Source organism: Mytilus californianus, unplaced genomic scaffold, assembly GCF_021869535.1.
Source record: "Mytilus californianus isolate M0D057914Y unplaced genomic scaffold, xbMytCali1.0.p SCAF_7, whole genome shotgun sequence".
NCBI classification, from domain to species: domain Eukaryota; kingdom Metazoa; phylum Mollusca; class Bivalvia; order Mytilida; family Mytilidae; genus Mytilus; species Mytilus californianus.
Genome location: NW_026262723.1, coordinates 73,403,376 through 73,418,319, shown reverse-complemented (window position 1 = coordinate 73,418,319; position 14,944 = coordinate 73,403,376). Strand labels below are relative to the sequence as shown.

The 14,944-nt window shown below is 34.3% G+C and overlaps 1 protein-coding gene across 5 annotated transcripts in view; it reads left to right on the top strand.

The window, feature by feature from the left end:
• LOC127709241 (uncharacterized) overlaps positions 1-14,944 on the top strand; it is a 142,061-nt gene that overhangs the window by 73,162 nt on the left and 53,955 nt on the right. For 4 of the 5 annotated variants that reach the window (XR_007985563.1, XM_052214656.1, XM_052214652.1 and 1 more), the window contains 5 exons: positions 2,373-2,906; positions 6,401-6,668; positions 6,963-7,174; positions 8,153-8,417; positions 9,349-14,021. Coding sequence is in view for 4 of the 5 variants with exons in the window: in XM_052214656.1 (XP_052070616.1) it covers positions 2,373-2,906; positions 6,401-6,668; positions 6,963-7,174; positions 8,153-8,417; positions 9,349-14,021 (5,952 nt within the window). In the remaining variant the exon portion in view is untranslated. The remainder of the gene's footprint in view (positions 1-2,372; positions 2,907-6,400; positions 6,669-6,962; positions 7,175-8,152; positions 8,418-9,348; positions 14,022-14,944) is intronic. The other variant, XM_052214653.1, reaches the window with a different exon arrangement.

Genomic DNA, 14,944 nt, shown 5'->3' with positions numbered 1-14,944 from the left:
CTATGTCCTTTGGTGTTCAGACAGTTGGGATACACATCAAAATGTTATTTTGGATTCTTTTATTTGATATTATTACTGCATGTATCCTTATAAACCTACAGTCAAAATAAATAGCCCCTCTTGACTTTTGATCATAAAATTTAACACTTGTTAAATCTATTGCTTCATGATTAGTCCATTTTTCAATTAGCAGGGCCCAATTTAGAACTTTTTGCTTAATAAAACAACTCATCATCAGCACAAACTGTATCCCTGCTAATATAAACCAATGAAAAGAGCATGTTTTAAAGTGTGTAAGTTGTATTTAATTTGCATAATGCTTTTACCAGAAATGATAATTCACTAAGGAAGTCCAAATCATCCCACACAATACATCATGCTTGTTCTATATAGTCAGAGATACAGTTTTTCCTACCTAGGAGTTGTTTCCCTTTTAAAAAATTCTCAAGTTTGATAAAAAGTCAACATTTGGAAAAGGGCTATTTGCAATGACATTTTTCTTGAGTTTTCTTATGTTTTCCCATTTTTAAGGTCACCATATGTGAAATTACCAGCATTATTCCTAAAATTGAGGCACATGTGTTTTTAAGACAACAACAAAAAAAGATTTTAATTTTGAGTTACATAAAAACTTTTTTTTTATAGAATTTTTTTGAATAATAATAACCTCTTCTGCCAATTCCACACATTGCAGATTTTGTTTTTGATATATGATAAACCTCTTCTTAGGAAATGCAACTTCCCAGGGGCTTATATTGCGTAAAGTTTATATGCCTGTTTACAGGACGTATTATGGTATACCTTTGCCCGTCCATCTGTCTGTTGTCAACATGTCGGACAATAACTCAAAAACGCTTTAACCAATTTGCAGGAAACTTTAGTGAATTGTTTATATCTATTGACGTGAGCTCCCTTTTGATTTTTATAAATTTTGGATTTACTTTTCCGAATTATGGGGTTTTATTCATAAAAAAAGGTAGATTTTCCAGTTTTCAGACAATAACTCAAAAATGAGTTATTGTTTTCATGAAACTTTGGTGAATTGTTTAAATCTATTGATGTGAGCTTTCTTTTGATTTTTATAAATTTAAGAATTTACGTTTACGAGTTATGGGGTTTTATTTATTTAAAAAGGGGGATTTTCCAGTTTTCAGACAATTACTCATAAATGCTTGGAGCAGTTTTCATGAAAATTTGGTGAATTGTTTATATCTATTGATGTGAGCTCCCTTTCGATTTTTATAAATTTTAGATTTTACGTTTCTGAGTTATGGGGTTTTATTCATTATAAAAGGGGGATTTTCCAGTTTTCAGACAATAACTCAAAAGTTCTTTGAGCAGTTTTCATGAAACTTTGTTGACTAGTTTATATCCATTAAAATAACCTCCCTTTAGTTTTTAATAAATTTCTGATATGACATTAAGGAGTTATGGAACTTTATTCTTTGGTTAAGCTTAAGCTACTGTAAATTCAGAAACTATTGTGTGCATTGATTATTTCGATTGCGTCAGACAGACCAAAATGTTAGAATGATTATTGCTATTACAGGAAAAGCTGCATGTTTCAGATTTCAGAATGTGAGTTCTTATAAATGCAATACTCACCCAGTCACATTATTCACAATAAAAAAAAAACTCACAATAATTTCTGAATTTACAGTACAAAAAAGGCCCTGGCATAAAAAATGTGAAACAATTTAGAAGAGAAAAGAATGGCCTTGACAGACAGCAACCAATGACAACCACTGAATCAAATACTCTTGATTAGATGTTGGTCAACTTTTTATATCTCTAAGAAGAGAAGTCTGTCTGATTAAAAAAGATCCATTCAACTAGAACATAATTCAAATTGTTTTCAATTTTTCATCTTATTTTTCAGTTATAATGTATTATAGTATTCTTGAAAAAGTCTCAAAATACAAATTATTTTTTTTACTATAAACTGTATAATAATTGATAAGTCTTTGTTAGTTTTGGCCACTCCAAATTGAATACTTGTTCTTTGTACAAAAATTGGAGCAAGGTAGCAAGCAAAATTTTTTCATTTTTTGGTGTTTTTTTTTTGTCTGAAATGAATATATTAGCAAGTGATACCTGAAATTTGATTAGAGGTAGGCATATTTTAAATATTGTTCCTAAAATCCTCTGTTTTCAGGAGCGAGAAGTAATTGTTTTATACCAAGAAAGTGTAATTTTCTGGGAATTGTGGGGTGAGTAAGGAAATTTTAAAATGAACTGGTTGATTTTATTTAAATGGAGCAATTATTCAGAAAGTTTTCAGGGAATGGCAGAAAATCTTTTTAAGGTCTCCAAAATTATGGAGTGAATGAATTGGAAGAACTATGAGACAATAATTTAAATTTTGTTTACAGCTTGAACTGACAGCACCATTTGCCATCCAGAGTCCAAATGTAGCTACAGACATTGTGACAGATTGTGCTAGAAATGCTGTTGAGGGTCACATTCAGGACAAATTCCAAGGACTGTTACGAGAAATAAATCCAGGAGTCTGTTTTGTCACACTTCAAACTTTTCAGATTCCATTCTCCAGTTGGGCTTGTAATAACAGTTACGAGTATGATTCCACCTCAGAGATCTGTCGATTGATTCAGACTACAACTCCTCCACCCTCTAATGCATTATTAATGGCCTATGACATCAAATATTTCATTCCACATGGTAGACTATCATTGTCAATACAGTTTTTACATCTATCCATCCAGAATCAAGTTTTTTGTCTGACAGAGTATAGGAACAGATTGGTATCACTAATGCAGAGCCAGACATCATTGTTTAACAATGGAAACATGGTTGACGCAAAGAAATATTGTGCAGACATATATATTAGCTTATATGGAATAGACAGTAAAGGGGAGGATGTAGTATTGTCAGTGTCACCTGGTATGGTAAGTATGTAACTTTACAGTTGATTGAGGATTTAAGTGTAAAAAAATTTAAATCTTGACACTTGCAAGGATTTTATGATAAAAAAATGTTTTTATGATGTAATTACTGTTGACCCTTGCAAGATTTTATGGTAAAAAAGGGTTTATAGTAGGAGAGTAATGCACAACCAAAAAAAGAAACAACTCTTTTTGAGGTTTGAAACTTAGTCCATCCGTCGGATGGGGACGTTAAATCTGAGGTCTCGTGTTCAGGGAGTACCACGCTCTTTGCATGTTAAAGATTCTTCTCAACAAGCTCTTTTTGAGTGGTCCATAAGTGACTGGTTGTTTAGCAAAATTATTTCATACTGGTTTTGGCTTTGATATATTTTTCTGTGGTCTTTAATTTAACTATTTATATAATTTGGTTTTCATGGTCAAACTTTTGTCTAAAATCTGTCAATACTCATACTTTGATGCGTTGAGCCTTTTTTCAATTGGTGTTTTATGGTGTGTCCTTTTTGTGTCGTGCTGTTGCACCACTGTCTCGGGGTTAGGGTGAAGGTTGGCCCCAGATAAAACTTTCAGACCCGCTGCATTTGTTTGCACCTGTCCTAAGTCAGGAACCTGATGTTTAGTGGTTGTTGTTTGTTAATGTGGTTCATAAGTGTTTCTCTTTTCTCCTTTTTTATATAGTTTAGACAGTTGGTTTTCCTGTTTGAATGGTTTTACACTAGTCATTTTTGGGGCCCTTTATAGCTTGCTGTTTGGTGTGAGCCAAGGCTCCGTGTTGAAGGCCATACTTTGATCTATAATGGTTTACTTTTACAGATTGTGACTTGGATGGAGAGTTGTCTCATTGGCACTCATTCCACATCTTCTTATATCTATTTAGTGAATAATCTATACATGTACCAGTAATTTACATTGGCAAATAAAAAATGAAGTAGGCAGTTTCATGGAGATTTTTGGCTATGCCTTCCCAGTCATGGTCTATTGACTATTAATCTTTTGCTTACTTTACATGTCAAAGTTTGTGATTAGGTTAGTTTAAGGGGAACTATTAATTGTAAGTCAATGATATCCGTATGCAGTAGTACTAGCACTAGCACACTTCATATCCATGGAGATTATTTGGCCATGCCCACTCAGCTATGATCAATTGACTTTGAAACTTTTGCATAGTTTACATGTTTACATTGATTACGTCAGTTTAGGAGAACCAGTTATGGTAAGTCAATGATATTTAAGTCTCCCAAACGAAGTTTGGGAAGACTTATTGTTTTTGCTCAGTTCTTATTATTATTATTATTCTTCTTCCTCTTCCTCTTCCTCTTCCTCTTCCGCCGCTTTTAAATTTGAACTTGTCCGCACCCGTTCTCCAAAACCGCTTGTCAGATGAACTTGGGGTTTCACAATATGTTAGACTAACATGTCTAGTGGTGCAATCAGGGTTTTGTTTGTGCAATGGGGTTTATTAAGGGGTACTTTGAGGGGCAAAAAGAAAAGAGGGTTTTACTATAGAACCCTATGGGATTTTATTTTTTTAAATTTTCAAATGATTATAAATTGAAAACCGTTTGTAATAGACACAATCTTTTTAATTGAAAATGTTCTAAATGATAAAACCCATTAAATGAAATACAGGGTTAGTCCCCAAGGGTCATCCCCACCCCCTACCATTTAAGAAAGTTCTAATACCTTGTAAGTGGTCAAGTTCCCCACCCCTAAACCATATATATTCTGGTTTGTCATGCAAAGATGGTTTGAATGATATACAGGGTTAGTCCCCAGGGGTCATGCCGACCCCCTGCCATTTGAGAAAGTTCTAATATCTTGTAAATGGTCGAGATCCCCACCCCTAAACCATATATATTCTGGTTTGTCATGCTAAGATGGTTTGAATGATATACAGGGTTAGTCCCCAGGGGTCATCCCGACCCCCTGCCATTTGAGAAAGTTCTAATATCTTGTAAATGGTCGAGATCCCCACCCCTAAACTATATATATTCTGGTTTGTCATGCTAAGATGGTTTGAATGACATACAGGGTTAGTCCCCAGGGGTCATCCCGACCCCCTGCCATTTGAGAAAGTTCTAATATCTTGTAAGTGGTCAAGATCCCCACCCCTAAACCATATATATTCTCGTTTGTCATGCTCAGATGGTTTGAATAATATACAGGGTTAGTCCCCAGGGGTCATCCCGACCCACTGCCATTTGAGAAAGGTCTAATATCTTGTAAATGGTCGAGATCCCAACCCCTAAACCATATATATTCTGGTTTGTCATGATAAAGCACATGAAATGAAATACAGGGTTAGTCCCCAGGGGTCACCCCCACCCCATGCCATTTAAGAAAGTTCTAATATCTTGTAAGTGGTCAAGATCCCCACCCCTAAACCATATATATTCTCGTTTGTCATGCTAAGATGGTTTGAATAATATACAGGGTAAGTCCCCAGGGGTCATCCCGACCCCCTGCCATTTGAGAAAGTTCTAATATCTTGTAAATGGTCGAGATCCCCACCCCTAAACCATATATATTCTGGTTTGTCATGATAAAGCAAATCAAATGAAATACAGGGTTAGTCCCCAGGGGTCACCCCCACCCCATGCCATTTAAGAAAGTTCTCATATCTTGTAAGTGGTCAAGATCCCCACCCCTAAACCATATATATTCTGGTTTGTCATGCTAAGATGGTTTGAATAATATACAGGGTTAGTCCCCAGGGGTCATCCCGACCCCCTGCCATTTGAGAAAGTTATAATATCTTGTAAATGGTCGAGATCCCCACCCCTAAACCATATATATTCTGGTTTGTCATGATAAAGCAAATCAAATGAAATACAGGGTTAGTCCCCAGGGGTCATCCCCACCCTATGCCATTTAAGAAAGTTCTCATATCTTGTAAGTGGTCAAGATCCCCACCCCTAAACCATATATATTCTGGTTTGTCATGCTAAGATGGTTTGAATGATATACAGGGTTAGTCCCCAGGGGTCATCCTGACCCCCTGCCATTTGAAAAAGTTCTAATATCTTGTAAATGGTCGAGATCCCCACCCCTAAACCATATATATTCTGGTTTGTCATGCCAAGATGATTTGAATGATATACAGGGTTAGTCCCCAGGCATCACTAATGCATATAACTTTACTGGACCAAACTAATTTTCACTGGACTTTGCCCAATGTCAGGCGACCCTGGGAATTACGAATTATGGGAGCTTCGTTTGGGAGACTTCGTAACAGCATCCTGTTACAATCATTTCTTGTTACTAATCACTTGTATTAGCATTTGCATACCTGTTTTCCACATAGATTACTTTTCCCTTCATATCTACCGGTAGTCATGTTTCATTGACTGAATGTTTCGCATAGTTTACTATGTTAAAGAATTGCCAATTGCCAATTTAAATTTAACATTTGCATTATACTTTCTGAATTACAGACATACTATTTTAACATAAGATTGACAACTATTGTCTTGTTGAAAATGTTTTCTTCTTTTCAGTTGAATGGCCAGGTTGCTGTTAAATTGTTTGCTACTTCAAGTAGTTTTACAAGTAATGGTAGTTATAATTCATGCATTGCATGGATAGCCTCCAAACTTATGAATGTCAGCAGCCATGCACTGATTGGTCAATCCACTCTTCCATCATCTAATGTTACACTGTGTAGTAATGTGACATTAGATAATGTTTCCATTACTAATCGGGCTTTTAACTGTACTACAGGATACCAGATGGCTTTATATAATGCATACTTCCTTTGTCTTAGAGGTAAGATCTACAACATGATATCAGTATGTTTGAATAATTTTACTTTTCGTTTGAAGAATTAAAAAATTCGGATTCCTTACAATACGGTGTAGCCAGCAGATAATAAAATAAAAAAAGTGATTTTGTAATAAGTAAATTTGTTTACAGTTCTTCATAAAGAGAAAAAAAAAATTTCAATTTTTCAATCAAATTGCAAAACTTCGTGAATAAAGCTTTTTTATTTCTTATGAAAAAAAAACATTATGAATACATCAAAATCTTAGGTACTTAGCATTAATTTTTTTTTAATCATAGATGATCGTACAAAGTACATAGCACCTTTTCTCTTGTCCTATCAATGGCACCAACCAAGTAGTAATTCGTGTATACAAAGTTTGATGACCAGACTTTCAGCCGAGTCCATTCCATTTGTACAACAGTATGCTAAACAACCATCCTGTGCTTCAGACATCATACTACAGCAGAATGGTAGCATAACAGCAACTTTCATTAGTAATTATTTGCGTGTAAGTATACGGATACATATCTTTAATAACCCTTATTGTTCATAATTGAAAGATGAAATTTGATGGTAATAGAATTAAAATTTAGTTTGATAATCTATAGCCATTTGGTATACCTATAGTTATCTAGTACAATGTACCATATTGGCCTGATTTTCATAAGAATATAAAAATAAGAAGATGTGATATGATTACCAAGGAGACAACTCTCAACCGGAGACCAAATGATGTAGAATTTAGCAACTATAGGTCACTGTTACAGGCCTTTTTCAGTATTTCAGTATTCAATACTCATGTAATTACCTTTGTACCTAATATACTTGAATGGACTAAATAGAGGTCAAATAATGTAATAAAGGTCAACTTATCTATGTTTGTTTTCTAACACTACATATTTATTAACTAAAAACTAAATCTGGGTAGAATCAACATGAAAAATTAATACAAGATCCTGAAAATCCTGCATAGTTGAAATAACTATCAAACATTGGGTAAATTTCACAAAAATCATAGTTCTGTTCTCTTTTAAGCACTGGAGATATTGATCTTATAGTTGATATGCAACTCTGTAGTGAGCAGTTGCAGATCAAAAGGTTAACAAAACTTAGATAAAATCATCTTTATTTTAAAAATAGTGTAAACCGATAAATTATCCCACTGTCTTTAATATGCAATGTAAGGACAGAATTTGAATTTGCACTCCCTTGAATTTGTGATTTCCAAGTGGTATTTATTCATGTAGGGTCTTATTAATTGAATGTCTATGAAATATTGGCATTAGTTTTAATTTAGCGTATTAACAATTAAATACTGCAAAAACTTTCCCAGTTTAAAGTAGTACAAAAATGTATAGGCTTTGTCTTTGTTACTTTGTACAGGACTGTACATTCTTGTACAGTAAAAAGAACATTTGTTTAATAGATTTGATATGTATCTTCAACTTTGACCTATCCTGATGTAACCAATCCATGTTCATTTCAGGGTAATATTACTATAGCTTATGAATTGAGCAGTCAGACAGAAACTGCAGGTTCAATTTCAACATTTTCATCATGTGCAAATACAATTATTCAAGAAGCAAAGACATACTTTGAACAGAAATCAGTTGAAATATTAAGTTCAGAGAAAGTTATGGAGTCTTGTGGATCAACACAGCCAGTAGTGACCATGCCTCTAATTAGTGGTTATTACATATGTCCTAGTGAGAAAACATGGGACCAGATCAGTAACCAGTGTATCAATGCAGGTAAATGATAATGTTTATGTAGTAATGTAGCTCCTAGTGTATGTCTGTTTTATTAGAAATTAATTTTCTAAGTTATTGAAGGCAAATTTGAGACAAAGGCAAAATAAATTTTAAAAAAAAGATTTGCTTCTCACTTTCAGTGTTTTAGCACTGTTGACCTATTAAAGGCATCATTGGTAAATGTAATCATTGGTTTTTTTTTTACAGAAATTTGATTTCAATGATAGCAGAACTTATTATACAGTACTATATATAAACACACACATACAAAATAATATTATTGTCTGAGTGTGTCAGTGATTGTAGCATAGTCCATTTTTAGACACTGATTGTTTTTACATAGATACTAGCTGTCCTGTTCCTATAATATTTAAACATTTTAATGTTCCTTGGAAGAAACAATTGCTGGTATTAATATGGGTTCTAATTCACTTACTTAACAAGGCAGAAAGTTGGTTTTTGATGTAAGGCATTTATTTGCCCATCAGATCTTAACGCAGCAGTTTGTTTTCTTTAGAAAAACTTTCAACTATTTCTAGATGTGCTTTTAACATACCCTAGTTTAATTTTTCCCTAATTAACATTATGCAGTGGTATTGTATGTTTTTAGATGCTTTCATACAGTTTTTTTTCAATGGTAAAACTCCTGAAAACTGATGCAGATGAAAAGCTAATATTTGATAATATGTTTCATTTTGTGTATATGTTATTGAGGCATGATTCATAGCTTGAACCAGTTAAGCATGATAACAGATAATAATATAATTAGCTGATTATTTATTTTCTAGTTCTTTTTTATTTAATATTTTCTCTGCATGAAATTTTTTGTGCCTTTTTCCTATTTCCCCATTTACTCAATAAACCATTGTTTACAGTGTTTTATATTAATTTCAACTTTTATATATATTACTTCAGAATGTTTTTGTTTCAGAAAATGATACAGCAATTATAAAAGGAACCCTAACTTCAGTATCTTCATTTTCTGTCTTGCAAACACAACAATTTGAAACAACCTCTGATCAGTCTGTAACAAGTCACAATATCAAACAAAATGAATTAGAATCAACTAAAACAACACAAGATCAACAAACATTTACTCGAAACTCAATAAATTCTACTGCTAAACAAATCAATGAAGAAAAAATAAGTTCAGCACAAACAGCACCATTAGGAACAACTCCGAATAATTTAGAAGTAGTGACCAAAGGAAAAACAGCTGACACAACACCAAATTTTGTTGATGTAACTTTCATAATAAATACCATACATTCAATCAGAATTATTACAGTAGATTATATCCCGACAATACTATCTACAACTAAAACATCTATAACAACGCCAGCTACAAAATCTACATCTGTAACAACACCAACAACAACTGAAACATATGTAACAACACCAGCTACAACTAAAACATCTGTAACATCACCAGCTACAAAATCTACATCTGTAACAACACCAGCTACAACTGAAACATCCGTAACAACTCCAGCTACAAAATCTACAATTGTAACAACACCAAAAACAACTGAAACATCTGTAACAACACCAACAACAACTGAAACATATGTAACAACACCAGCTATAACTAAAACATCTGTAACATCACCAGCTACAAAATCTACATCTGTAACAACACCAGCTTCAACTGAAACATCCGTAACAACTCCAGCTACAAAATGTACATCTGTAACAACACCAGCTACAACTGAAACATCTGTAACAACTCCAGCTACAAAATCTACATCTGTAACAACACCAACAACAACTGAAACATCTGTAACAACACCAGCTACACAATCTACATCTGTAACAACACCAGCTACAACTGAAACATCTGAAACAACACCAGCTACAACTGAAACATCTGTAACATCACCAACTACAAAATCTATATCTGTAACAACACCAGCTACAACTGAAACATCTGTACTAACACCAACCCAAATATTAACAACTGAAACAAGACCAATCACAACTAAAACATCCGTTCTTACTCCAGTCAAAATAACTACAACTGTAAGAACCCCAACCACAACTGAAACATCTGTACTTACAACTACCCCAATATCTACAACTAAAACAACCCCAACCACAACTGAAACATTAGTAACATCCAAAACCACAGCTGAAACATTTATAACATCCCAAACCACAGCTGAAACATTTGAACCAACCACAACAGATACATCTGTAACAACACCAACCTCAACTGAAACATTTGTTATTAAACCAACAACACCAACCACACTAGAAACATCTGTACCAAAAACAACAACTACTGAAACATCTGTTACAACACCAACTACAACTGAAATATCTGTAACAACACCAACCACAACTGAATCATTTGTAACAACACCAACTACACAAAACACATTTGTACCAATACCAACAACAACTGAGAAACCTGTACCAGTACCAACAACAACTGACAAATCTGTTACAACACCAACAGAAACTGAAACATCTGTAACCACACCAACCACAACTGAAACATCTGTAACAACACCAACCACAACTGAAACGTCTGTAGCAACACCAACCACAACTGAAACATCTGTAACAACGCCAAACACACCTGAAACGTCTGTAACAACACCAACCACAATTAAAAAATCTGTTACAACACCAACAAAAACTGAAAAATCTGTTACAACACCAACCACAACTGAAACATCTGTAACAACACCAACCACAACTGAAACATCTGTAACAACACCAACCACAACTGAAACAACTATAACAACACCAACCACAACTGAAACATCTGTAACATCTGTACAAACACCAATCACAACTAAAACATATGTCACAACACCAACCTCAGCTGAAACATATGTAACAACACCATCTTCAACAAAAACATATATGACAACATCAACCACATTAGAAACATCAGAAGCATCTGTAGCAACACCAACCAAATATGAAACAACTGTACCAACACCAACCATAACTGAAACAGTTGTAACAACACCAACCACAACTGAAACATATGTTACAATACCAACAATGACTGAAACATTTGTAACTACACCAACTACAACAGAAACATCTGTCACAACACTAACCACAAATAAAACATCAGTAACGACACCAGTCACATCAGAACCCTTGGTATCAACAACACTGACAGCAAAAACATCTGTAACAACAGCAGCAACAACATATCAATCTGGAACAACTTCACTTACAAAAAACTCAGAAACACCTTCCAAAACATATTCCTTTGAGCCATTACCAGTTACAACAATTCCTATGGTAACATCAGCTCTTACAACAAAAATTTTTGTTTCAACAGTAACACCAGAAACATCTGTATCAAAATCACCTCCATCAAATAAAATGACCAAAGATAAATATATAACATCAAAAGTAGCCTCAGTTTCAACACCAGCCTCAACAGAAATCTCTGTAAAATTAACATTCACAACAAATAAAATACCAGAAACAACTTTTTCAACACAACCTACAACAGAGACATCTGTTACATTACCCTTCACTGCAAAAACTTCTGCAACCATAGGACATAATAAAGCAACAACTACAGAACATGTTGACACTTCAACCATAGCATATGGTGATGCAACAACTACAGAACATGTTGACACTTCAACCATAGCATATGGTGATGCAACAACTACAGAACATGTTTACACTTCAACCATAGCATATGGTGATGCAACAACTACAGAACATGTTTTCACTTCAACCATGGCACATGATGATGCAACAACTACAGAACATATTGACACTTCAACTATAGCACATGATGATGCAACAACTACAGAACATGTTGACACTTCAACCATAGCACATGATGATGCAACAACTACAGAACGTGTTGACACTTCAACCATAGCACATGATGATGCAACAACTACAGAACATGTTTACACTTCAACCATGGCACATGATGATGCAACAACTACAGAACATATTGACACTTCAACTATAGCACATGATGATGCAACAACTACGGAACATGTTGACACTTCAACCATAGCACATAATGATGCAACAACTACCGAACATTTTGGCACTTTAACAATAGCACAAGATGAGGCAACAACAAAAAAACAGTTGGGCACTTCAACTATAAGACAAGATGATGCAAGAACTACACAACAGATTGACAATTCAACCACAAGACAAGATGATGCAGCAACTATAAAACAGATTTACACTTCAACCGTAGGACAAGATGATGCAACAACGACAAAACAGATTGGCACTTCAGTCATAATACAAGATGATGCAACGACAAAACAGATTGACAATTCAACTATAGGACAAGATGGTACAACAACAACAAAACAGATTGGCACTTCAACCATAAGACAAGATGATGCAACAACTACAAAACATATTGACACTTCAACCACAGGACAATATGATGCAACAACGACAAAACAGATTGACAATTCAACTATAGGACAAGATGGTGCAACAACAACAATTCAGATTGGCACTTCAATCATAGGACAAGATGATGCAACAACTACAAAACAGATTGGCACTTCAACCACAAGACAAGGTGATGCAACGACTACAAAACAGATTGGCACTTCAATCATAGGACAAGATAATGCAACAACAACAAAACAGTTGGGCAGTTCAATCATAACACACCTTGATGCAACAACTAAAGAACAGATTGGCACTTCAACCATTAAACAAGATGATGCAATAAATACAGAACAGTTGAATACTTCAGCTCTAGATGAACAAACAACTACAGAACAAGTTGACACTTACACCATAGCACAAGATAATGCAACAACTACAGAACAATTTGTCACTTCACTCGTAGGACAAGATAATGCAATAACTACAGGACAAGTTGTCACTTCAACCATATCTCAGAATGATGCAATAACTACAAAAAAGCATGGCACTTCAACCATTAAACAAGATGATGCAATAAATACAGAACAATTGAATACTTCAGCTCTAGATGAACAAACAACTACAGAACAAGTTGACACTTACACCATAGCACAAGATAATGCAACAACTACAGAACAATTTGTCACTTCACTCGTAGGACAAGATAATGCAATAACTACGGGACAAGTTGTCACTTCAACCATATCTCAGAATGATGCAATAACAAAAAAGGATGGCACTTCAACCACAGGACAAGATGATCCAATAACTACAGAGCAGATTGAAATTACAACTGCTAAAACTGACATTATAAATACAGAACACGGTGGTACTGTAACAATAGAACACACACAAATTAATACAACAGCATCTCAGGTCAATTCATCTTCCACCAGTGATATTCCTTACACAAGTACAGAACTTGGGGACACATTTAGAACAGCTGACAAACAAACTACAGAATATACAAATCAGTCACAAGCTAACACTATAGAATCCACAAGTCAACCTACATCTATTCATACCCCTGTTTCATCTATCACACAAACTCAATCAATAACTACATTACAAACAAGTACCCCTTTGAAAATAACTACAGCCTTACTGTCGACACAAATAACAACAGAACAGACTGATCCTCCACTTTGTTATGAATGCAACAGGAAAAAGAATGATGAGAGTTGTAATCAGATCACAAAGCAATGTCAACAGGTTATTTTCTTTTCTTTCTTTTTAAACTTAATTGCTGATAAAAAGAAACTTGAAATATTTTGTAATTGTGATTTTATTTGAAATAAACATAAAAATGGATCAATATACAAGATTTTATTTTTTTACAAAATAAATAACTTTTGTTTTAATTTACCATTTTGCACATTGTTATAAATCTTTTTTTGTCTCATCTCGAAGAAGTTGAAAAAGCAAGACTTAGGCCTGCTGTTTTTAGCAGTGGCGTCAGCGCCATCAACAATGTATTAGTTTGTGATTAGGTCAGTTTATAGAAAAAGACTACTGGTAGGCCAATGATATTTGGTTTGCAGTTGTATTAGCACTGGCACAACTCATTTCCATGTAGATTATTTGGATCTGCCCCCTCAGTCGTAGGTCAATGATATTTGGTATGCAGACGTATTATTAGCATTGGCACATCTCTTTTCCATGTAGATTATTTGGCTCTGCCACTTAGTCATGGTCTATTAACTGAATGATTTGTATAGCTTACATGTTAAAGTTTGTGATCAAATCAGTATAAGATGAATCACTAATGTTAAGACAATGATGTTTGGTATGCAGATGTATTAGCATTTTCAAATCTTATTTCCATAGAGATTATATGGCCCTGCCCCCTCATCATAGTTCATTGACTGAATTTTTTACATAGTTTACAAGTTAAAGTTTGTGTTAAGGTAAGTTTAAAGGGAACCATTTAGTGTAAATAAGTCAATGGTATTTGGTATGCAGTTTTATAAGCATTGGCATTTCTCATTTCCTTGGAGGTTATTTGGCCCTGCGCCTTCAGTCATGGTTCATTGACTTTGAATGTTTTGCATAGTTTACATGTTTAATTATTGCCATTTAGACACAACATTTGCATTTTACGATCAAAACTACAAAAAGGCGAGACATATCTCTGT